Here is a 25,441-nt window from a genome sequence, read left to right as displayed (position 1 = left end):
CATAGCAAGCTTTTGTGAACAAGAGATCTAAACACACACAAACGTATTGTTAGGCCATTGAATGTATTCAACAGAGGAAACATCTGTAATTGACAATTTCCATAATTTTAATGAAAAAACAAAGTTCCCTTGCGAGCGTTAAACGTATCAGCAATAACATATCAGAACATGGTCAATAAAAACACACTCTGTATTTGCATGTCCCTGATGCTCTCAGTAGGCCTAAGCATGTTCACTCGGCTGTGGGCTGCACATCCTTTACGGCTCCACAGATAACAACGGCCATGCTCATTCAGATAAACATCCTTACTTCGTTAAAGTTGCAATTTCAAACAATAGAGATGATATACACAACTTGGATTTGACAACTGGTGCCCCACACATAGGTCATGTCAGGATTCTCTGATTACAGCTTTACACAGGAAGATTGATCTCCAATCGTCCTGTATAATGGAAGTAACACATTTTTTCCCTTACATACATAAAGGTACCCAAATTAAGTTAAAACATTCCCATTGAAAAAATTACTTATTTATTTATTGCTGTGGGTTTCTAGCAAACTCCTTGAATGGACAACAGCTGTCCATATTGCAGCCATAAAATAAGTTGAAAGAAAGTTTTCACTTTTATTCATGGTGTAAAACAAATGTAAAACACATCTTTCACCAATATTTAGAGAAACAACCAGAAAGGACAGCACTGACCCTTCCACACGCGTGCATGTGCGCACACACACACACACAGACACGCAAACACACACACACACAAGTACGCACACACACGCACACACACACAGTAAAAAAAGAGCCCTTTCCTTTTCCCCAATGACAAACTTTTAAAAGCCGGCCTTGTGCCACATCTGCATGGACTGCAACCAAACACACTCACCTGTACTCAGTTCCAGGTTTATGGCGGGTTTATGTCTTTTGTATGTATGTGTCTGTATTAAGCTGTTGATGTTAACTGTGATTGGGTTAATGGTACAGAGCACCACTCCCCATACACCCTTGGGTTTAGCCCAAGACCTAATTGGGTAATTGCCTAGCCTATTTAAAGGCAGGCTTATTTCACACAGGAGAGACAGGAGGATGCATGGGAGAGCCAGAGGTCCAGGGCCAGGGAAGTTGTAGAGTTCAGTGTTTAGTGTGTTTAGTGTGAATGGAAGTTCACCTTGCTTGCTGTGAGGCAAGGGTTTAGTAAGGTCCACACACACACAAACAAACACAGTCCTCTCCATCATGTGCAAAACCGCTAGGAGGGCGATGACGTGGACGCAGATGGAGACGCGTGCAGGGTGTCGGTGGGCACAACCTCCTCCTCGTTGGCGCCGCATGTGTCCACCACGCAGATGAGGCAGCTGGTGACTGGGAAGGCACGCACCTTGGTGCAGGATAGCCACTTATCCGTCTCTGTGTAGTACTCCAGGATGTGGTTTAGGCGACCCACTCCCTGGAAACCGGCCAATACGTAGATGACCGGTCCCACCGCCGCACACTTCACCGTCACACCGCGCCACGGCATGTGGGCGGCTGGCTTCCACTCGTTGGTGCCGATCTCGTAGTACTCCACCGTGTCCAGGCCACCTATCATACAGTCATTAGAAGATTAGTCACGTAGGAATCACAATTGATCAAAATACTCCATGAGTCACAGCCACCTTTAATTCAGAGTGTCATTACAGACATTTCTACACGTAATAATCCAAATTTATATAACTGAAACTGTACAAGATCATGGATTTGTTTAGTTTACGTTAAAGTGTTATACAATTAATGGGTCCATGCAAACGCGATTTGATGAAGATATATAAAATTCAAACACATCATCCATCAGCTTTGCATTGCAGAAATTATACATTTGCAGTAGAAACATTATTCTGTTTACATAGAGGAACTCACCAAGTCCTCCCTGCCCCCCAACAGCGTATATCCTGTTGTTGACCGCCACTAGCCCATGGTTCTTCCTGCCCTCTCTCATGCCACACAGCTCCCGCCATCTGGAGAGTAAGCAAAAGCTGTTGTTTAAAAGGAATAATTAACAGGATCTGTGAGCCTGCATTTAATTTGAACAAAAAATAATTTGACTCTCAAGTCCCTCTCAAGCGAACAGGGATGCAGACCAATTGAATTGTTTCTGGTGCCACCTGGCTATTAATCACATTGTTTCATGATTCTCCAAAGTTATTTTTGTAGCACCATATTCCCACCAGTTTTTAGAAGTTACATTCCAGTAAAGTTCCACACTCCTTGACTCACTCATCTGTGGATGGGTCGTAGACCTCGCAGTTGTTGAGGACCCTCCCGGAGACGTTGTTGCCGAGACTGCCTCCGCAGACGTAGATGAGGCCGTTGGCCTCCACCATGCCGTGGCTGCAGCGAGGCATCAGCATGCTGGGCTTGTTTTGCCACGTCTCTGTCCGCGTGTCGTAGCACTCAAACAGGTTCAGTGCCGAACTTCCTGCCACGGTGGAAAGGAGATCATTAATTAGAGGTACATTAGAGGAACATTTACACTTTCAATACATTTAATAGATGTTCTAGCTTTTTAATAACAAGAAAAAACAGAAAACACATTTTTTTTGTACTTCTTAGCTCTTAGGCAGTATCAACACTGACATTCAGCATTATTTTGTATATGTCATGCCATTTGACGATTGTGTGAAGGTGCTCGATGGTGTTTGGTTTCTTGGTGTTTTCAGCCCCCAACTTCGCCTTCCAGGCAGCGCTGCCACCGTCGACTTAAAGGCACCTAATCCTAACCTTAACCCATGCCTAACCCTAGCACCTTCCAGGCAGCGCTGCCTTGAAGACAACGTTGGGGCCTTAAAACACCAAGAAACCAAAAAAGTGTTGTAATCAACATATAATAACACAAGATGCATAAAAAGATTGAGCTGACCATTATAAGTTAGCCCATCAAGCCACACAAAGTCAGACCTCCAGCTCTGTCCCACTCACCCACTTCCGACCCTCCTGAGGTGTATATTTTGCCCTTGGCGGCGCAGGCGGCCAAGCTGTCCCGCGGGTTGGGTGGCCCCAGCTTGGAGTACCAGCTGTCCTTCACCACGTTGTAGCAGTCCATCCTCTTGATGGGGAAGAGCTGCGAACCGCCCAGGATGTAGACCACATTGTCCCAGAACACGGCCGTGGCGTCCCGGCGCTTCTCAAACGGACATCGGATGTCTGTCCAGCTGTAGTCCTGATGTTGCCGATGGCGGAGACCAAGGGAAAGAGAAGGTGTGCAAACATGAGTTTACTTATTAAGTAAACAATCAATCATACATGTAAACATATATATCAATAATTAAATGATCCAACCTAAAGAAAACTGGGCATTGCCTCCAACCTTACAATATCATATGCATTACGATACTGTGATACAACACGATACATACATAATGACCATGTCCAAAACAGAATTTACTCTAACAGCTGTTCTTTATAATTATATAACAGGGAAGGCCTTAATGATGGCACAACATATTAGAGGGTGGCTAATGATAGTGTAGGGGTGTGTGTTACCTTGGGGTTGAAGTATCTGCAGGACTGGGGCTGTGAACCGCCGAAGAGAGCGATGCGGAAGTCGTGTTTCTTCCTGCGTGGACGGCTGCTCTCCCCCAGCTCCTCACGGTCCTCAGGAGACAAGAGGTGATAACGCATCCCACCTGGACAACACATCACACTCAGTCTTCTTCTAGGGTAGAGTGTGTGTGTGTGTGTGTGTGTGTGTGTGTGTGTGTGTTTGTATATATACAGTATATATCACCAGATCACCACTCATACACATCTGTTATTCATACACACATCTGATTGAGTCTACACTATTTTGCATCATACACAACTGCGGCAAGGCCAGAAAACAACAAAACAGAAGTCTACTGTAAATCTACATAGTCATTGGGCATAACAAGTAGGTTCTGTGGCGCAGCGTCCTGGCACACCAGCAGACAAGGCAAAAATAAAAACATTAAAGGTGTAGCGGTGTAACAACTGTTCATACTTACTGATGACCATCTTCAGGCACTCTGGGTTGTCCTGAATGAGTGGCTCGGCCTGAACGGTCTTACTGAGGAAGCCCTTGGACACCAGGGGAAAGCGCACTTTACCCAGAACGTCCACTATGTACTTCTGCCTGTTCAGAACGTCGTACTTCAGCCACCTCACTGCAGCGTCATATATCTGAACACACAGTCGTTAAGCAGTTAGAAGAAGCACACTGTCATTACTGAGGTTGATTGTTTAGTCTCCCTGCTCTATGAAACCACCAAAACATCAACATCAACATCAATATAAAAACTCTATTTCCAGTAAATGTTATGGTGAGAGGTATCAACATTCAGATGAGCTCAAGAAAGCAAAATGCTTCAGTTAGTTGCTTCATTAAAAATTCTGGATACATAAAAAGTTGTGGATGAAAACGGAAAGAACCATAAGGCTTATTATAAGGCATATTAGGCTTCAGTGTGAGAAATGTAAACCGAGTATAATTTACAGGCTGGTCTAACCAATGGCAAAGTATAGTAAGTAAGTAAGTAACATTTATTTATACATTTTTAAACACAGACTTCAACAACAAATAAATACAGTATGAGACAGTATGAGACCTACAACAGCAGACAGACACAACAACAATAATAAGAGCAACAACAACAAGGACAGCAGGGGACATACAAAGATTTACAATATAGCAACAAAAGGAGGGTTAGGAAGCTGGGAAGGCCAACGAAAAAAGGTGGGTTTTGAGCCTAGACTTAAATGCAAAGATGGAGGGAGTATTTTTAATGTCCAGGGGCAACTGCTTCCACAGCCGTGGCGCTACAACCAACCAATAGTGGGTCAACCCACCTGATCCTCTGCTCTGACGGTGAGCGTGTCCTGCTGCAGCAGCTGAGTGACCTGAAACACGTCCAGCTGCAGGAACTCATCCAGCTTGTACACGTCGGTGAAGTGCTGGTGGATGAAGTCGTCCGCTGCCACCTTCAGCTCTGGGCAGTCCAGGCACTCAGCAAGAGCACTAATGCCTAGAACACGTGTGTGTGCGCGCACACACACACACACACACACACACACACACACACACACACACACACACACACACACACACACACACACACACACACACACACACAAACACACAGGAAAAGGAAAGTTCAATGTACAACAGACCACAAGGAGGAGTTAATTTGCTTTCTGAAGCATTTTTAGAGAATTACAAACACATTAATTTTGTATAAATGAAGCAAAACAAATCAAATCTATTGACAGATTAATTGTGCAGCAAATCATCACATTTTAAAATCATTATATCTAGTTTCATTAGACTACAAAAGTCAGAAATAATTTCAGTCAGACAAAAACACAAAAAAATAACAAATGTTCAAGGGGTTCTTGTTTCAATGCTGCACTTACTCAGACAGTTGGTTTCATCTACTTGGTCCTTAAGGAAGTCTACACACATCTTCTTCACAGGTTCTATCTGGTACTGGTTGGCAGCGTTCAGCAGGGACTGGACATTACTGCTGTTGACAGAGATGCTGCAATAAGGAGAAAGGAGAAAACGGCATTCACTCAATTAGACATGATGCAAAGTTTAAACACACATCATGTAAAAACATCACAGTTTAAACACCATCCACAGCACAGCATCAAGTAAAAAAAACTTCAGTTTTGTGGAACAAATGCATTGTATACAACAACACACATCTCACATCTGGTGCCTCATTCAGGGGATTTACAAATCAGCAGTTCATTAATCTTAGACATGATACAAAGTTTAAACACACACATATATGGTCCTACTGTATATGGCCCATGTATATAAAAACATCGGAAGTGTGCAAAACCACAGTTTAAACTCTATCCACAACACTGTATTTAGTAAAAAAATAAAAAAGGCAGCCTTACCGTGCAGTGTAGACAAACTCCACCAGCAGCTCAATGATCTCTGGCTCTGCACACTTCAGCTCCACCTCATGGGCAGTTGACTCCATCATGTTGGCTACGAGGAGTAGTTAGTTAGTTAATTAGTTTATTGTTGCCATGGGGCAATTATTTTTCACAGATCTGTACAATAGCGCCATCACATCACATCCCATAATATACACATTACACATCATCACCCTTTGGTACTCATCAGTACACAAGTGCTACATAACTATCTACAATTGCATTCACTTACATGCCATAGGCAAACCCACTGAACGCACTGGGGGTTACAAACTGCAGCATGGTATCCAACATACCGTATTCAGTGTCATTCTCTGTCTTTGGATCTGGATTGACACGGATGAGATTTCACTGACATGAAAAGACTCATGTTGAATGCACACAGAATAGTGTGGGCTAATGACAGCAAGCAGCCTACTGGACGACAGACGATATTTGAAGATATTTCTAAAGATATGTCTATCACACATTGTTGACATGTGTTTCCTTGGTCTTTTAATGTTATAGTCGCACTAACTGCAATATACCATCCAACAAATTCAATGCCTTTCTCTATTTGTCTTTGTATGCATTTGGTAGGCCTACTGATGGCACTGAAGTGAAAAGATTAATGTTGAAAGCACACAGAATATTATGCGCTGAAAATAGCAAGTACAGGAGATAAAATAAGATACTGATCGTGAGTGTATTGACAACATTCCTAAAAGTCTTCTATTAGGCCATCACTCATTGTTGACTAGCGATTCCATGGTCATCCATGTCACTGCAGCAGCAAGTGGGTGTCTGCAATCAGTCACTGGTGTCTGGAAACACGTTGGCTGCAGACAGGATGATTGTCATACTTACTGGTGAACATGAGGTTGAAGAAATGGCTGGCTGCAGCGAGCACCACTCTGTGAGCCATAATCTGCTTGCCCTGGACCACGAGGATGACATCGCAGAGAGTGCCCTGTGGGTAGGTAATCATAACAGCAACATCCGACACACATCTTCAGTTTTCTAGTATAATAGAATATGGAAATGACAACTCAACAACACACATCTAGTTTTCTAGTACCATAGAATATGGAAATGACAACTGCACATTTTGCCTACACTGTAGATATGTGATTCATGCTTGTAGGGGAATGCAAGACACGGTGAACTCAAGCCTAATTATAGTAATGCATTTTGCACAACTGTTTTCCATGGTAGGCTACCGGCAGGAAGCTTACAATAACACGAGTCACCCCTGCTGCCCCAGGCCACATAGCAAAACAAAGACTACACAAATCCAATGAGGCCGAGGGCTGCACGATGTACAGTCCTCCACGCGCCTGTAAAACTCATACCTGTCTTCTCAGGTTGTTCATGACGCCCATGGTGTTGGATAGCAATCTATATTCTTCCTTGGCCGCGATTTTCTTCTCATTCTTCTTCTTTGAGGTTGATGGTTTTTCGCCTGCTACGGAAGTCATCCTGAACTTTGGTTTACCGAGAAGCTAGCAATGTGGACAATCTGTGCTAATTACACAGACAGATAATGGGTTTGAGAGATCAGTAAACTGGTAGTTTCATTTGCGTGATTGGTGTGTGCACTGATGGGTTCCAAACAAACCAGTCTAGCAGGTCAGTCTTGTGTTGACATTGATTGTTGAGTAAAAACAAGGACGTCTACTTCGTTGGCTCGGCGGACAAGAACAATCAAATACAACGTGTGTGGTGTCTTCTGGTACATGCAGGGGGGCAACGTATGGTGGTCCTCTTAGAGCGAGGTAAACAAAACAATCGGCACTCACAGCTGCGTGGAGCCAGCGACAATATGTCAAATTTCAACAAAATAAGAGTCGGCACTATTTATTGGTTTTTCAATTAATAATGAATAAATAAAATATAGTGGTGACAGCAAGTTGTGCATATTTAAAGGGGGGGGGGGGGGGGGGGGTGTATTAGGCAACATTTTGATGAAATGTTATGGGTGAGGCCACCTCAGGCGGCTGTTGTGTGTAATGCACCTGGATTTTGAGCTCCATAACTGTATATGTAGGCCTATAATAAGCAAAATAATACCAAAATGCAAGTTTATTTCACTAAAGATTGCCGTTGTTCGTTAGCAGCAGAGACTGACATATGTTGTGCAAAAGGTTAAAATATATAAAACCAGATTTTTAAACTGGGTTTTACTTTGACGCTTTTCTCAACCTTTTTCCGCTGTTGTCTTATTGTCGTTGAATCCACAGACCGATGCATGGTTCTTCGTCGACGGACTGTAGAAGTGTGCCTCTACTGCCTCCTAACGTGCAGGTGTCTGAGGGAAAATAGGCTTACACCTTACGATTAGGCTACAGCGTCACTTTTGGGGAAACATACATTTGTAACACTGTTTGACTATTACACTAATATATAAACGTAATTTTACAACAACACATCTATCTCATAAACACATAGAGGTACATTGAGTAGCCTAAAACTCTGCCATTTCCTTTCTACGTGGGTGTGAGAGCAGAGTGGCGCAGCGGAAGCGTGCTGGGCCCATAACCCAGAGGTCGATGGATCGAAACCATCCTCTGCTAATATTTTCATAAGGGTCTAATTTGATGACGTTCAAGCTCAAGCATCTATGATGATAACGATTCCCATATCAAAGTGATTAGGTAACATTCATCAACACGTGTACAGGCTGCAGCTTCATAGCCTACAAACTGTTTAATTCACACAGCCAAATGTTGTGTCACTTCTACTGTCAAAACATTACAGGCCTACATCTTCTTGCTGATGTCATGTATTTGTTTATTTATTAAAACTGTCTGAAAATGGTTAAGAGCAAAGTATTACAATCTTTAATATTTGATTTTTAACAATAAAAATCCCAAACTGAGTCTAAGATGCCAGCTCTGGTAGGAGGGCTGTTTTACAGCAGTGTCCACAATTGTGTGGTTCCTTATTCTGGGGGAAAATATGCTGTCTATATTTAGGCTAATAATTCATTCAATTTTAATGACAGCTTTGAAAACAACAAAACAAGGTCTAACAACACCAATATTCCCATCAGTGTCTCATATTTCAAGCAGATGAATGGATCTCCAATCAAACATAGGCTATTTGTATGACTGTTGTAGTCTTCATTGGTCAGTCAAATAAAATCCACTGTTCAACTGTTTTCATCATTTGATCAGTGCTTTGCAGGGCAACACAAATAACACCCACGTCACACATTAAATAAGTTAATAAGACTTAACTTATAAGTTAATAACTTATAAATGAATTGAATTGAATCAGTAAACTGGTATAAATGAACTGAATTGAATTGAAATGAAATAAATCTTGAATTTCCCCTTGAGGATCAATAAAGTATCTATCTATCTATCTATCTATCATGAATAAGAAAGAGCCTGACAAGGTGCTGTTTTCAAGTATCAAACTGCATCATCATTTATCAGAAAACAAATACATAATCAGGCCACTGATGGTTTTACTTTGTTTAAAATTGTTGTTATTGTTTAGTGATTCTGAAAGATTTAATTCTTTAAGCAAAGCAAAAAGCTGATAGACATCTCAGCATTCTGCAGAATCATAATAATATAATGAAGCATAACAATTTCATAAGTAATTCAGGTCATATAACAAACAGAAACAGTAACCAATCCAGTCTTCCTATGGTTCCATTCAAGAGAAATGTGTATACACAAATATATATTTGTCCCATTTCCCCTGTCTTGCCTGTCGACATAGAGGAAACCGATGCGTTTAACATGAATCTTGTCAGTGCAGTGTTTGCCTGTGTGTGGACCGAGCGGCCCCTACCGCCTATGTCTATGTGAGTGTGTGTGTGACCTTATTACAGTTTCAGAGATATAGTGTGTGTGTGATATAAAAATCATCTTCATGTAAATGGCTTTAATTGTTTTTGCAGGTCTGTGTGGACAAGCCTCGCTGCCTGAGATCAGGGGAGAGAGATTAGGGAATCTCCTGCGGCCACACATGCCACCACCAACATATTTCTATCAATACAATTTCCATTATACTTGTATTCTCTATTGATGTGGTACCACTGGCCTGGTGTCATGTTTTGTACTGGATATACTTTAGTGTCTGGAGCCAGGAAGCCATTTTTATAGCTTTTTTGTGTTGTTTTATTGTTTATTGTTTTGTTGGGTGGGTGTGCCAATGTTGTCTATTGTCTTTTGGTTTGCTGTGTACTGCCTTCTTGGTCAGGGCTCACTTGTAAAAGAGATGCCAATCTCAATGTGATTTTCCCCTGGTTAAATAAAGGTAAACAAAACGGAAATGTAAAAGGCCAAAGGCAATTCTCTCACAGGAGGCTACTGTGTACTAGTTTGCAGGTGAATGGGTGTAAGGTTAGTGTAGGCTAGTTTCATTTGATTGGTGAGGGTACAGTATGCAACAGTACAATGCTGCAATGTTGACTGCCCAGGGTGTTGAAACCAGTCAAGCAGGTCAGTCTGGCGTTCGCTTTTGACATTGATGGACCTTTTTCACACCCGTGCTTGCCTATTTCTTGTCAAAATGGCCGTTGTGAAAAAGGTCTACTGAGCGAAAATAAGGACGTCTCCTTCGTTGACTTGATGGCCACATAAATCAACCACAACATGTCTGACGTCTTCTAGTAGCGACGTATGGTCCTCTGAAAGCGAGGTAAACAAAATAATAGGGATCTTCCAGTAGTTTTTTTAGTAACCAATAATTAATGACCATATCTTCTGAGCCAAGCCAATTTCACGTGTTTGATCATAGGTGGCTTACCCTTGGGATTAGACCTCTTAAGGTTAGCATACCTTAAAGATATTCCTTATCCAAAGAAATAGGACACTTTTTCTTGTGGCTTTAAGCAAAGAAATATAAATGACAACAGGACACCTAATAACATTACATAAATGGTTTATTTGCTCATTTACATTGGAACTGTATAGTAAAAATGCATACTTTAGAAAACAGGTGTGTGTTATTATAACAAGAACTGGGAAAGTGAATACACCATGGCTGTATTGCTTTGCAACATTTTCTTTTTTAAAACATAAATAATATTTTAAACATATTTATATTTACACTTTCAGCTGACAAAGTATTTTTTTGTTTCCATTCTTACTGTGTTTCAGTGGGCACTGACGTTAGACCCCATGCAAACTGCCTTAGCAACATTTTTTTTTTTTTTGAACAGAACAGTATTGAACATTAGTATAACATTCTGTTATGGCATCACACGGCATGTCACAATCGTTTCAAGACCATCATCGTCATCTTCAGTGCCCGCTCTCTCTACATAAAGAGGAGAAGGCACAGCAACATCCACAGCATAGAGGACGTCAGTAGCAGCGGACCTGGACTGGATTGGAACAAGAACAGGGCTACTCCCAGATCCGTTCATGCTTATCCAACAAGAGTGAGATTACCGTTCCGGGTTCTCCAGAATCTCTAGATCAGGGCCCGGGGCTACTCCAAATATGTGACAAACCTGGTAAATGAACCAGATTAAGTGATAAACCTCCTAAAAGAAGCGATACACCTTTTTTTTTCCTAAGAGAATGAAGCCATAGAGGAGGGTTACCAATTAACTTTTTGAGGTAACTTTGCCAGGTTTGTCACAAAACCATGTACTTGGGATACCACCCAGATCCAATCTGATCAGATCAGTCTGTTGCCATCATGATACCAACACAAAACTGTTTCTTCACAAAATAACAGAAACAGAAGACACGTTTGCGATTCCACCAGTCTTCGCATTGACACATAAATTAAAACAAACAAACAAAATAGATATATAAATAAGGATTCTTTATCCTGTTCACTTAGTGATACAACACATTTGCAGATGTACACAAAGTCCACAAAGGGTCATTAAAACACCCACAAGAAACCTCACAAATTACAGGATGCAGAGGATTAGAAAGTAGAAGCACAAAATCCCAAGGACTCACTGATGTTGCCAAAGCTCGGTTGACATTTTCATTTTTTGAATTTGTTTGTCTCTTTAAATTTTTGCAAAATATATATTACAACTAACCATGGCTTATAGTAAGTCACAAAAATGTCCTTATTCAAAAGATCACTGTTATGTGTTTTCCTGAGTATTGACAATTTTATGTCAGATTGTTAATTATTATTTATTTCCTTGCTTATCCAACAAGAGTGAGATTATCGTTTTAATTAAACAAATTAAGGTCAGCATTAAGGTCGAGTCTCCCAAAAGTGGCACAGGTCAATGCTCTGGGATCAGATGTGAAAATATACGTGAATGAATGGCATCCATCATAAGGGTGTAAAAAGCATGGATAAGGCATTACAACTGTTTACATGATTTATATTGCATCGTTCTCCCACTTAAATGTATTGGCACAAACAAAAGAAACACAATTTCAATGTTTCACCACAGAACGATTATAAATCTATATACATTCTTGCACATTATTTTACAAAAGCAGACTGTTAAAAACAAAACAAAACAAAACAAGTAAAATAAACACAAGTGCAAATAGCAATGTGAGTGTAGGACATTTTCTTAGCACGTGACATCATCGATCACCGCAACGAAAGCTGTTGGAGCTCCCGATGGCGTTACCAAAACAAACCATGTGGCAGAGTAGTGCGCCTCACCACAGCCAAATACACACCAACAGTAGACGTGCTATCCAAATCAACCCTCCCCCCATACACACACACACACACACCCTCCCTTCTCCGAACACACAATCCTGGCAAAGAATATGGTTGACCCATCTGTGTAGTAACACTGCCAATGGTTTTCCGTAACAACTAATATGTGTACAAATATACATATGTCTTTATACAAAAGTGAAAATTGAAAATTGGCAGATGCAATATGATCCCCTTCGCTTCACATGCACAGTCTGACAGCTGGTGGACACCATAATGTAACATCAAAATGTAACTTGTGGACCACCAAAAATAAAGACAACGACAGAAAGTAGTGACAAAGGAATTAAATAATGTTCTATATTACAACCTCTGCCTGCTGTTGTATTGATATCTCTGTAGTTCTATAAGGAATGTCACGTTTAACTGAACATCACATGATCCCATTTAACTGAACCAATGTATCAGTGCTTCCAATCCAACCAGTGAAATCCTCAAACCAAGGTCAATGAAAGGATAAAAACAATGTTAGATAAGGATGAGTCCTACATCACAAAGGAAAGTTACAACACTGGAGGTGGGGAGGCATTTTGTCTGTGTAGCCTGTGTAGATTTGTGGCATGATAGGGGACAAGCATTGTTTTTATTTATCTTTTTTTTTTCAATCAGGCAAGCCACAGGTCAACTGTCTGCCTGCCAATAGGTCCATTAGTGAGGTCCTCGGTGTCTAAACTGGTGCCATAGCACCTTATAAACATCTTATAAATATTGGCTTCTTCATGACATTTTTCTCAAAGTCTCTTTCCTTGCTGAGGTCCAGGGGAGTATGTCTCATGTTGAGAGCTGAGAAGAGTTGCTGAGTGTCTCCTCAAATTGGCAAAAGAAAAACTGGTCGCTGGCACATGAGTGCCAGTAACTTCAGTCGTGAGTTAACTTCTGTCAGTCACACAGAGTGAGCCTGCATATGTCCTGTTTTGAGGCTGTCATCACTGACCGGCTGTTCATGTTTGCTGTATGGCAGAAGGGTCTTTGCTTGTCATTTCAAACACAAGAGGGTGCTATTTGTACACAAACGTCAAGAGCCGTGAGCTTGGTGCAGCTGGCTGTATTTACACACCATGTCCAGCAGGGGGTGTCGTTTCTATGCTCTGGGCTCCAGTCTGTGCGAGAGCTCGAACAGAGTCTGTTGATTGTCTATGATGTGCAGGTAGTGGATACTGGCTTTCACCTCTGGACCGCAGCTCTGGGTACCCTCATTTCCTGCAAAAGGAGAAAACATCAGAACAAAAAATAGTTTAGAATGAAGGTTCTTTTCACTGAAAGAAACCGAACATTTTGAACCGTTAAAATGCCTCGAGACGGTCTCATACATACAGAAATCGATAAAAGATGGAACAATGTACACCCCCCCCACACACACACACACACACCACCAACCCCCTTCCTATGACAATGAGCTGTGACGCATTTCTGTTGCTGGGTCTGGGCTGTTTCCAGATATGAAACGGGCCGAACCATGTGACTGATCCTGACCAATAAGAATGAGGGAGCAAAGAGAGGGTAAAAGGAAAAGGAAGAAGAGAGGGATGAGAAGGAAATAAAGACTTACCTGTCTGGTCTGTTTGACAATGGCGGATGAGACGCACAGTGTCTGCAATCATGTGCTGAGGAGAGAACAGGAAGTGAGGTCACAAATAAATAAACCGCCCAGTCTCACACAGACCAGATTGCGGTTTCAACACCACAATAATTACGCCTTAGATCAACTGTGCCTGCTGTATCAGCCCTTTGATACGTGAAATAAGTGAAAGAAGTGATGTTCATTAATAATGACCAACCAATGAAAAGGTCAGCAGTGTAAATATATACTTACCAGTTTCTCGAAATTGACCAGGTTGTCATGAAATGTCTTGTTTCCTTCATGAATGAAGGTGATGTCTGCAATTGAGAATATAAAGAGAGGCTATTCAGCTTGTATAATTTACATTACAAACAACAATCAGGTCCGGTCAAATTATTTGGTATTTCTGATTGACAGGGCATTCCATGACTCTTCATCGCTAGTAATCACTTGGTCTTGGCCTCATACTCTAGTCAAATCTGTGCCATGGTGTTATTCTCTACCGATGCCCCTCTAACTCCCACTCATGTCTCCTTGCTTAATTAAAACTAACAGACATTCACCTCTACTCCCTCCTAGTTCATATGCTCCTCCACACTTAACTATTTCATTCAGTTCAGCAAAATCCAATATGTAATAAGTCAGAAACATCTGCAACTTTTATATTAAAAGTACAGACACAGAGTTGAAAACCACATAAACTTAGTGTAGCCATACGTTAGATAAACACCTACGTTAGGTGCTCAGCAGTACCTTTAAGCAGCAGGGGCATGAATGGGATTTTAGGGGACTTCATCTTCTTGAAGGCGTCTCTGTAGGCCTTGTGGTTCATAGACGGGTCCTACAAACAGCCCAAAAAGGTAAAAGGTTATCACCAGACCGCCATTTCCAGGCATACAGTGATCCTTCTCAGGGCAACAGCGTGGGCTAGCCATGAGTTAGTCACACTCTGCTTACCGTCAGCAGCTCCAGCTCTGAGAACAGCTTCTTGAACTTGCCAGGAACTTTCTGTAAAACGAGGAAGTGCATGAAGGTTGGTGAAATAAAGGTGATACAGTCATACGGTCAACACACTAAAAAATCCTCCTAAAACAAAATGCCAAGAACACGCTCATGATTACAAACAGACAGACGACGTACTGACAAACCACACACATGGTTGCCACATACACTCCCACAGTCACATGCAAACAGATATTTTGTTGCGATCCCACACATAATTTGGATTGCAACATAAACACACATATGCAGTGTGTATGTATGTCCACTGACACACACACACAGTTTACATACGGTATGCACGTTTCATATGTGCTTCCCACTCACCTCCCACGTGACGTTGAGGCGACTGACCGCAGCTGTGTTCAGGCCCATGATGATGGCGAAGGAGGAGTTGAGGTTCTTCTGGGCTTTGCAGCTGCAGATGAGACACACAGCTTCGTTAAAGTCAGCAAAGTCAGAGGTCAGAGTTCAAAGTTCACACCAGTGTCACAGACAGGACAGCAGGCAAGTCAAGGCTATGTTCTGGAGGCTATTCTGGACAAAGACCTGCAGAAGGTGGCCTGAGTGTGTGAGTGCGTGTTCAGATGTGCTGGGTTATATGGGTCATGATGAAACCTCAGTGTAAAGCAAACCAAAGAAGGGGAATTTATTCAAACCAACTTCAAAGAGCGTTATGTCTCATGCTTGGGAAGGATGTGAAAAATGCTATAAAAATTTGATTTCCCTTTAAAATATAATCTCCTTTTATCTTAATAATGTAAACAAACCCACACATTCACTCACACCCACATTCTCCCTCACACAGGCACACACGCTCATACACCACACACGGTTTGTTTATCTCTCATACTCTCCCGTGTGTGTATGCGTGTGTGCGTGTGTGCGTGTGTGCGTGTGCACATGTCTTACTGTGCAGCAATCTTGATGAATTTCTTGAGCAGCTGGACACGCTTGGCCAGTGAGTGGCACAGCAGGACCTCGGACATGACCCACTGCTGCACCTCGTTGCAGCGCTGCAGCAGCACCTCCAGCGCCACCGTGTGGCGACTACTAGCCTGGCGGCTCAGAGTGTAGTGGATCAGCTCTTGCTGCAGAGAGAGAGAGAGAAAGAGAGAGAGATAGCAGGGAGAGAGGAAGAAGGAAAGTGGTGTGAATATACCATATGTGAGACACAATTTGTTTTTTTTTACTTTCTGGTAAATAATTTTCTTTTCTTTCTCCAAACACAGATCAGATGAGTAAGAGAGTCAAACAGAAAGAGAAATGTCACACAACAAAAGCAACAAGCAGTCTGCATTGTAGAGCAGACACACACAGACACACACACACACAGACACACACACAGACACACACACACACAGACACACACACAGACACACACACACACAGACACACACACAGACACACACACAGACACACACACAGACACACACACACACAGACACACAGACACACACACACACACAGAGGAAAGTTTAATCAGTGCAGCAACAGGGCTCCTCTCCACAGGCCGCGTCCAGTCACTCAGTCCAATCCCAGCTTCAGACTGCCGATTAGCGATTAGCGTTAGCCTGGGGAGAACCAGCGGCTGCCGCTAGTCGCTAAGCTGCCAGCCAGCCTCCATTGAACTGGTTTTAAGGGGTCTGAAAGGGGCAAGCCTGCTGGGAGGGGGATCTCCTCCTAACCGCTTTCACCATCTTCACACACACACACACACACACACACACACAGGTTCCTGCTGACCTCAACTAGCCTGCCAGGGTCTGGACTGAAAGGCAGCATTAGCACAGGCACTGCTAAGCTAAGCTAAGAGGCTGAATGGGTAGCAGCATTAGTCATACCCTCACACACCCTGTCCTGGGAGCTGACTGTGGAGAGACTCCTAGTTAGCTCTACCCATACAAAAACCTGCACAGCACTACTTCAAGTGTCAATCTGTAGTTTTGGAGGAATTATATTAAGTTTACATGCAGGAGATGCTTGTAAATAACTGCACTTTACTGCCCTTTTTGTGCAGAAATGCAATATTTTGGACATAAAACTATGATTGCACTGCATTGTATTTTAGAAAAACTGCAGTATTATTGGACGCTTTTGTCCCATCACTTCAGTTGTTTTGTAAGGGCACAAGTCACACTGCAGAGAAGCCTCCTAACTAACATAAGGTGTTCCACTGCTCCTCTTCCTCACATAGCTATTTAAAGGGTAGGTGAGCTCTACTGCTCCTCTTCCTCACATAGCTATTTAAAGGGTAGGTGAGCTCCACTGCCCCTCTTCCTCACATAGCTATTTAAAGGGTAGGTGAGCTCTGAGCTCAGACTGACATTTTTGGGGTGACTTAATCTTCAAGATTCCAATGACCTCAAAATGCATATTTTTGAGGTTTCCGCAGAGATCAGCTCAGGAAGATGGTGGATTTGAACTGAGACATCTACTCCAAGACCGTTCAGCCCAGCAAAAGCTTTACTTATATGTGGTGTATGGTAAGAAGCATGAAGCTGGGGAGCCCTGTTGATGTAGGTATAGGAGCAATTTCTCTTGCATACAAGATCAACAGTCCGAGAGAATGATCAAATGTACAAAAAGATGATCAATGTCGCTCAATACAATAACATCAGGTTATGTCAGTGAAAGCGTTAAAGACCAAGTGGTCAGTGAATAAGTTTAATAATAACTTGGTAAAATAGATAGGTACATATATAAAATGTGTTTGTGCCTGTATGTTAAGAATGTTAACAGTGTAAAGCGTTGCGTACCTCGTGTATAGAGTTGAAGAGGCTCCAGTCGAAGTTGGTGAGTGCCATTGACACGTCCCACGTGTTCATGCCCAGGAGTCGCACCGGCCGCTGGCCCAGCTCAGGACACTCCGTCAGGGGAGGCTGGTAGGGGAGAGGGGGGTGGGGGGTTCCGGTTAAGGGATACTTAAGGACACTGTTGCTGTAATACCGAGTTAATAATCAACTGCTGTATTAATATCACATACTGAAAAACGTTTTTACTCTATTACTTCAGAAACATGGAACAGACATCAATCACTTAGGCGTTCATATTCTTATATGTCAAGTTGAAAGATGATGACGTTGCTCATGTTTGTTTGCTCATGTATGTTAATGTGTTTATGCTTATGTATGGTAATCTGAAGCATAAGGCGGAGTGAACAATGCAGACATAAGCAATTTCACCACCAGTACTGAAACACAACGGGGAAACAATATAAAGCCATCAATCGCCGCTAGACCTGACAATTAAATTTAAAAACAAATTCCCCCACTAGAATAACAAACTAACTCGACCATCTCCAAACTAATCTTCCTCTTTTGTAATAAAAATAACACCACCAGTCATCTCTAATGTCATAATGAGTTTCAGATGGATGGTTTCATAGTTTGTTTTCTCTGCCGTTCCGGCACATTCTGTAAAGCAGAGGTTAAATACTAATGATTGTAGCTAATGAGTTTATTAATTCATTACAAAACAAACGGTAACTAGAACAACAACAGCAGACATGGGGATTGGTCTTCAAGGCCAGATATGAAGACTTATGTGATGGAGTGAGTGAGGGGACAACTGGGGCAAAAGAAGCATTAGAAGGAGCAGAGTGAGGGGCATTTGGGGCAAAAGAGGCAGTAGAAAGAGCAGGGTGAGAGGCAACTGGAGCAATAGAGGCAGTAGAAAGAGCAGAGTGAGAGGACACTGGGGCAATAGTGGCAGTAGAAGGAGTGGTGTGAGGGGCAACTGGGTCAATAGAGGCATTAGAAGGAGCAGAGTGAGGGGCAATAAAGGCAGTAGAGGAAGCAGAGTGAGGGGACAACTGGGGCAATAGAGGCATTAAGAAGTAGCTGAGTGAGGGGCAACTGGGGCAATAGAGGCAAAAAATAAACAGGAGAGGGGGAACTGTAGGGATGAGGGGTTGCAGTAGGGTTTGAGGGATGGAGTCGATGGGGCAACTGGGGAAGTAGTGTGTCGAGAGCAGCAGAAACTGGGGCAATAGAATGTTATTGAAACAGGAGGAAGTGACCATGTGAGGGGCTGCTGTAGGGGGTTGACCAAAGCAAGTGGGGCATTAGAAGAAATAGAGGGGGCAACTGGGCCAGTAGAGTGAGTCGAGAGCAGAAGCAACAGGGGCAGTAGAGCAGGAAGCAGGGGTTACCGGGGCAGTAGAGTGTGAGTAAAGAGCAGAGGCTGGGGGCTGCCGCAGGATTTGAGTGATGGGGGAAGTGAGGCGTCAGACTTTACCATGATCTCACTGAGGTCCCGCCGGCACGCCATCAGTCTGCCTGGAGTCGTCAGGCTCTCCGAGTAGATGCTGTCATGAGGCTGCAGCACTCGCTTCTCTGCAGAGGGAGAGAGAGAGAGAGAGAGAGAGAGAGAGAGAGAGAGAGAGAGAGAGAGAGAGAGAGAGAGAGGTATAGACAGAGACAGATACAGATGAAGATGAGGAGACAAATCAAGGGACAAGACAAACAGAAGGAGACAAAACAACAGAGATCCAGAGGAGCAAAGATTGACAGAGATGGAGTGAGACAAAGAGAAGGGCATCGAGTTCAGATGGAGAATAAGAAAAAGAGAGTGAACAGAAGAAAAATAGATGAGGGAGAGAGAGGAGAAAAGACATCAAATTAGATCAAGATGAATGGTGCATTCTCTTTTAATTTCCACATGCCTGTGTGTGTGTGTGTGAGTGTGTGTGTGTGTGTGTGTGTATGTGTGTGCGAGAGAGAGAGAGAGAGAGAGAGAAAGAATTTAACAACTACTCATCTCTCCTTCAGGCACTGAAGTGATTGAGTGTGTGTATGTGTGAGAGAGAAAGAGTATGTGTGTGTATGTGTGTGTGTAAGTTTAACAACTACCCGTCGCTCCTTCTGGCAGAGTGAGTGTGTTTGTCCTCTGTGTGTGTGTGTGTGTGTGTGTGTGTGTGAGGATAAGATCATGAGCTGCACTAATGACTGTCTGCTTGGCTTCGTTTACACCCTTCACATCAGCACAGTGACTCAAGCGTGATGGACTTATCCAACATGACATGGCCCGCTGTGACAGGGGCTGTCAGACTCAGACTGTGTGTGTGTGTGTTTATAAGAGAGTGTGAGCCTGTGTGATTTTTAATACCTGCACTAACCTGAAGGCTGTCAGACAAATTGTGTGTGTGTGTGCGCGCGTGTGTGTGTATGTGTGTACTGTATGTGTGTTTGCATCTCTTCCTGTTGGTGTGTGTGCTTGCATCTCTTCATAATAGGCACAACTTGTAAATGTGTGTGTACCATGACTGCAAACAGCATTACATAGGTGTCTGTGTGTGTGCACGTGTGCGCATGTGTGTGTAAGTGTGTATGTGTGTGTGCGTGCGCTCACCTCCACTGTACGTGACTGCGGCCAGCATCATGTCCTCCTCTGGACGCTCCATCTTCTGGGCCACCACCCGCAGCAGCTCCTGCGTCACCACGGTCGAGCGTGTCCTCACGCTCACGAACGAGTCCGGGCTCACATACACACGGCACAGGACTGGGGGGAGGGGGCATGATCATAATCTCATTTGCCATAAACACACACATACAGGCACACAGAAATACTGATAGTCCCTCAAATGTATGAAGGGATACACATTGTGTGGCGCTCCCAAACTGTTGTGTTTGTTTTGTTTTGTACACAAAAAGAGAGAGAGAGAGAGAGAGAGAGAGAGAGAGAGAGAGAGAGAGAGAGAGAGAGAGAGAGAGAGAGAGAGAGAGAGAGAGCAGACACTTAAATATGGAGCACCAGTGTGTAAAGAGCCCACAGAGGACCGAGTATACTGTACTAATTATAACAGAAAACAGCTTCATTAAAACTGACCTAAAGAGAATACTACAGCTCTAACAATCAGCTCCGCCGCAGAACACCCTCAAATCTGATTCCATTCATGGCCTCAGATAAGACTTGAATTAACTTGAAATAACAAGGCCATGACATCACATCCCTGGAATAACGGCAATCATGTGTAACGCACAAAGAATGGCGGACGTCAGCGCCAAGGCCTGTGCGAGTACGTCAGTGCGTTTGAAAAGAGAGGGCTTTGAAAGCCGCGCGCCACTGCTCACCTTCCTTGGTCTCGCTGGTGGCGCCCGTGCGGAGCGTGAGGCAGTTTTCCTTCAGACTCAATTGCTGGAAGAGGGCTTTGTTCTGCAAGGAAGCCAAGCGTGTACAACTGTGAATTCTCACATGTTCACAGATCGCACGTCAGACATTTTCATTTCCCCCCTCCTTACACACACACACACACACACACAAAGCGAGATCACAGCCTTATTCCAACCAGGAGCAAGGGTGATAGAAAGCGTATTGGGGGGGGGTAATTGAGGGCAGAAATACAAATTCTATTGCCCTTTGCCCCATGGTGTCTATATGGTATGTCTATGTTTACCAATGAGGTAGGGGACACATTTGTTTCACACTATTGTGCTGTGATATCTCATCACCAGCAAAATACAAACCATGCATTTCTTAATCAACTCATAAAATAAGATTTCATTTCATTTATTTCTGGCAAGAAGCAGATGGTGTTGTCAGATACACATACTGTTCAGGGACACACATAGATAACATCTCTCTCTACACACACACAGACACAGACACAGACACAGACACAGACAGACACACACATACACACAAAAACAAACAAAGTGCGAAAGCGGGAATATCTCAATATATGTAATAACTGTACCTTCTGGTGAGGGGTGTAGTCATCCACCGTACTGAAATATCAAACAAAACAAAACCAGATTAGAAGTCAAATAACCCTGAGAGCCCCATCTGACCTGGTTACCTTTGGCCCATTTGGACCCACACACACAACTACAGCTGAGGAACCTTTGACTAAGAGCCCTGGAGTCCGGACAGGAAGCAAAGTATGCATTCTAGACCAGAAGAGGAAGGGAGAAGGAAGATGACTCACTGTCCACTCTGGCCACAATGCACCTTAAGTCTGGCCAATCTTGCATTTGTGTGGGGACACATGCATTTGTATGCATTTGCATGTGTGCGTGCATCTGCATCTGTGTAAGTGTGTGTTTGTGTGTGTGTGTGTAATTTGTACATATTTGTATGCATTGTTGTGTGTATGCAGACATACATACTTTGTGTGTGTGTATACAGTACATGTGTGTGTGTTTGTGTGTGTGTGTGTGTCTGTCAGTTGTGTGTGGCATTGATGTCAGTTTAGAGGAATGTAGTGCATTACGGTCAATCGCTCTGATCTCTCCCAGTAGACTGAGCCCATCGCTCAGCTAGGCCTCTGTGGCAGAGGAAGCACAACTGATGGATGGCCATGTCCTGTGTGCGTGTGTATGTGTGTGTGTGTGTGTGTGTTGAGGTTTATGGTTTATGGGAAGTGTAGAGGAAACTCGGGTTAAACAGGCCAGAACCAGACTGCAGGGGCTACTAGCACCATTTAATAGCTCTGGTTTAAATGGGTTTGCTTACAAATTAATAGCCTGCCATGTTTGTTCAGACGGGAGTGACCACAACAGTCACACACTAGACTTATTGCGCTGCTGCAATCTTCATTCAACTCGCTGAATGAAAACAAGACATAGTCTAACATCTAATAATGTGAAAGGATTAAAGCATTTGAAATCTTTGCATTTCTACAGTCCATCTTCAAAATTCTTGCTGTGATATCTCTCTCTCTCTCTCTCTCTCTCTCTCTCTCTCTCTCTCTCTCTCTCTCTCTCCCAAGTTTACATCAGGCAATTCCACCCAGCCCTTTATCCAATTGGACTCTGCTGCTGTAATCTGCTGCTCGCTCCCAATTAAACTGTAGTGTCTCCATGGCCTCTGGCACTGCTAGGGTCAAAGGTTATTTAAGGACCCAGATTCTCTCGCTCAAGCAGCGGGAGGCTGAGCCTCTGAATCTATCAGTGAGTGCCGTCGACATGTGTGATTACCCATCTGCCCCGGCCCCTGGCGTCCATACGCTGGCAGGTCCACCAATTAGAGGGTATGTGATGGAGACCTAATGACGTTAAGCGGCTCCACTCTCTCCCCTGAGCACTCGGCTTCTTAGCGTAGCCGCAGAAAGAAAGGGGCCTCAGTTGACCTTTGACCCGGTTCAGGGGAAAACGCACAACACTTGACCTTCGCATGGGGCGCCTCTGTGTGGATAATGGGGCTGGGACCACATTGAGAAGTTACTTACTGTCAATTAATCTCGGCTCTAAATGATGACGCTCTTACACTGAGACGGAGAGCAAGTCTGCATGATTTGTGAAGACACCCTGAGGTACATCCACATACGCAGCTCTAATGAATGTACTCATGGCATTGATCCATATACATCTATATGGTCTCATACATCTATGCATCACAATGGCAAACAACTGCTACTGTATGGCACATGGTATAAACAAACAAACAAGGGACGCCTCAGTGGTCGGTTACCCGCCATGCTCCATTCAGTCATCCTCATGCCTCTCTCATGAGATCCATAAGTCTCAAAAGACAAAAAGGTGTGAGAAAAGTCAAGTCACCAAACCAAGGCGCTCCTTAAATTAAATTGTCTTTACTGAAAGGACACGTCCTGAATGGACACATTTGGCAGCTTCTAGTGAAGGGAACTGTGCGACGTTTTTCTCGTTTTCTGCTTTTGAATCTTTTCCCTTGACACCAGAGAACACGTGACTAAAACAAAGACGATGACGGACTGTTTTTTTAGGAACTGGCATACCAACAACCTTCGTCTCAAACAGATCCATAAATCTGTCCGTCTCCGTAATGCCCTGTCTGTCTCTCCCTCTGTCTGAATGAACAAATGGATGTGTTTGTATGGCCCTGCCACCTGAGGATACTGAGAGTGGGAGAGAGACGAGCCCAGCTTGGGCCGCCTGAATGGCCATGGTGATGGACACAGAGGCCACTTGTTTTGGACTGTACAGTGTGATTCTCTGTTTGGACAACAACTGTGTGTGTGTGTGTGTGTGTGTGTGTGTGTGTGTGTGTGTGTGTGTGTAAGAGAAGGGCCGAGAAAGTGTGTGGGGGGGTGACACTCACTGTCGACGCCTAAGAAGCTTCTGGAATTCCTTCAGGTCCTTCTCCAAGGTGGGGAACTCATAGACATCCTCCAGCACATAGCGGTACAGAGTCTGCAGGGAATGTATATAGAAGGACAGAGAGAGAGGGGGGGGGGGAGAAAGGGTGAAATAGAGGGATAAAGAGAGAAGGAGAGGAAGAGAGATTTATACACAGAACTGACGACCCATAAAGTGCTGCGACAGTGTGTGTGTGTGCATGAGGGTGCATGTGTTTATGTTCAAATAAATGTGCTTGCATACACGGAGGGTAATAAGAAGGGCAGTATATCACCACGCATGAATCAAGGACATGACTGTGCCTTAATGCATCTCTGGGAAAACATGCAAACACAACACTTACACATCCACAAACACCCCCCCCCCCCTCTCTCACACACACACACACATTCACACACACAATATGTAGGCATGTGCATGTACAACTACCCCCCCCCATTCGAGATTCACAGTCATATTCTGCATGACTGTATTGGGTAATGGTAACCATTATGGCCTCATACCACCTCACTTCAGAAGAGAACAATGCGATCTCTCTCTCTCTCTCTCTCTCTCTCACAGTCTCATTCAATTTAATTTTTTTGATCAGTCAATCTCTTCTCATTCTTAGTCTCATTCTTCCTCTCTATCTCTCTTCCTCTCTCTCTGTCTTTCTCCCTCTCTCTATCCCTCTCTCTCTCACTGACCTCACAGAACCAGCCAGGCCCCCTCACGCCTGTTACTAGGCAACTATCACCTGGGATACTAACTCTGTGCACATGTAATAATCTACACCGGAGACCCTTGAATAGCTCGTCACGGATGTGGCAGAATGGTTGCCATGGCAGCCTTTCTTGACTGGAACGGGCAGGTTGGGACAGGACATAGCAATGTGAGGTGTGTGTGTGTGTGAGAGAGAGAGAGCGGAGAAAAAAGAGAGTGTGTGAGCGTGCATGTCTATGTGTGTATGTGTAAGCGAGTGAAAGAGAAAGAAAAAGAGAGTGTGTGTGTGTGTGTGTGTGTGTGTGTGTGTGTGTGTGTGTGTGTGTGTGTGAGAAATGCCAACACATAGGTTTTGAAGGGATTGATTTGGTTTAGCGAGGGGGAGAACGGCAACTAAATGAAAGCATCTCTTTGCATTTGTGTAACCTGGGTGAGGAGGAAGAGCTGTGAAGCAGGTACCTCTTATCACAGCAGCAGCAGCAGCACACAGCCATCTGTTCAAACACTGCATGGCTGTTTACTCC

The 25,441-nt window shown here is 43.6% G+C and overlaps 2 protein-coding genes and 1 non-coding gene across 3 annotated transcripts in view; 1 reads left to right on the top strand and 2 right to left on the bottom strand.

The window, feature by feature from the left end:
• Positions 1–86: 86 nt before the first annotated feature.
• Positions 87–7,744, bottom strand: klhl7 (kelch-like family member 7). Its single transcript, XM_042075989.1, has 11 exons — positions 7,277–7,744; positions 6,792–6,894; positions 5,904–5,997; positions 5,409–5,533; positions 4,845–5,020; positions 4,004–4,178; positions 3,522–3,664; positions 2,958–3,198; positions 2,256–2,457; positions 1,899–1,996; positions 87–1,583 (listed from the first exon to the last, which is right to left on the bottom strand). Exons 1-11 carry the CDS (start codon positions 7,400–7,402, stop codon positions 1,252–1,254), a joined length of 1,815 nt encoding a protein of 604 aa, XP_041931923.1. The 5' UTR covers positions 7,403–7,744; the 3' UTR covers positions 87–1,251.
• Positions 7,745–8,425: 681 nt separating this feature from the next.
• On the top strand, positions 8,426–8,497 carry trnam-cau. The gene has a single exon. It is a non-coding gene; the product is annotated as a tRNA-Met (tRNA).
• A 2,309-nt stretch (positions 8,498–10,806) lies between these two features.
• Positions 10,807–25,441, bottom strand: part of rapgef5a (Rap guanine nucleotide exchange factor (GEF) 5a) — a 74,447-nt gene continuing 59,812 nt past the window's right edge. The window contains 13 exon segments of the mRNA XM_042075988.1: positions 10,807–13,796; positions 14,146–14,200; positions 14,410–14,474; positions 14,911–14,998; positions 15,115–15,165; positions 15,484–15,574; positions 16,069–16,247; positions 17,916–18,038; positions 19,396–19,493; positions 20,509–20,658; positions 21,231–21,312; positions 21,854–21,884; positions 24,178–24,269. Coding sequence (XP_041931922.1) covers positions 13,678–13,796; positions 14,146–14,200; positions 14,410–14,474; positions 14,911–14,998; positions 15,115–15,165; positions 15,484–15,574; positions 16,069–16,247; positions 17,916–18,038; positions 19,396–19,493; positions 20,509–20,658; positions 21,231–21,312; positions 21,854–21,884; positions 24,178–24,269 — 1,224 coding nt within the window. The 3' untranslated portion in view covers positions 10,807–13,677.

The sequence above is a fragment of the Alosa sapidissima genome, chromosome 21 (genome assembly GCF_018492685.1).
Source record: "Alosa sapidissima isolate fAloSap1 chromosome 21, fAloSap1.pri, whole genome shotgun sequence".
Taxonomy (NCBI): domain Eukaryota; kingdom Metazoa; phylum Chordata; class Actinopteri; order Clupeiformes; family Clupeidae; genus Alosa; species Alosa sapidissima.
Note: the sequence above shows the minus strand (reverse complement) of the source record. Positions and strands in the feature narration are given on the sequence as shown.

Excerpts from the sequence above, each read along its gene's own strand:
- klhl7 (XM_042075989.1), bottom strand. The coding sequence starts at position 7,402 with ATGACTTCCGTAGCAGGCGAAAAACCATCAACCTCAAAGAAGAAGAAT. Across the intron at positions 5,021-5,408 it reads AGATGAAACCAACTGTCTGA|GCATTAGTGCTCTTGCTGAG; the intron begins GTAAGTGCAGCA and ends CACGTGTTCTAG. Across the intron at positions 1,997-2,255 it reads TACGACCCATCCACAGATGA|ATGGCGGGAGCTGTGTGGCA; the intron begins GTGAGTCAAGGA and ends CTTACTCTCCAG.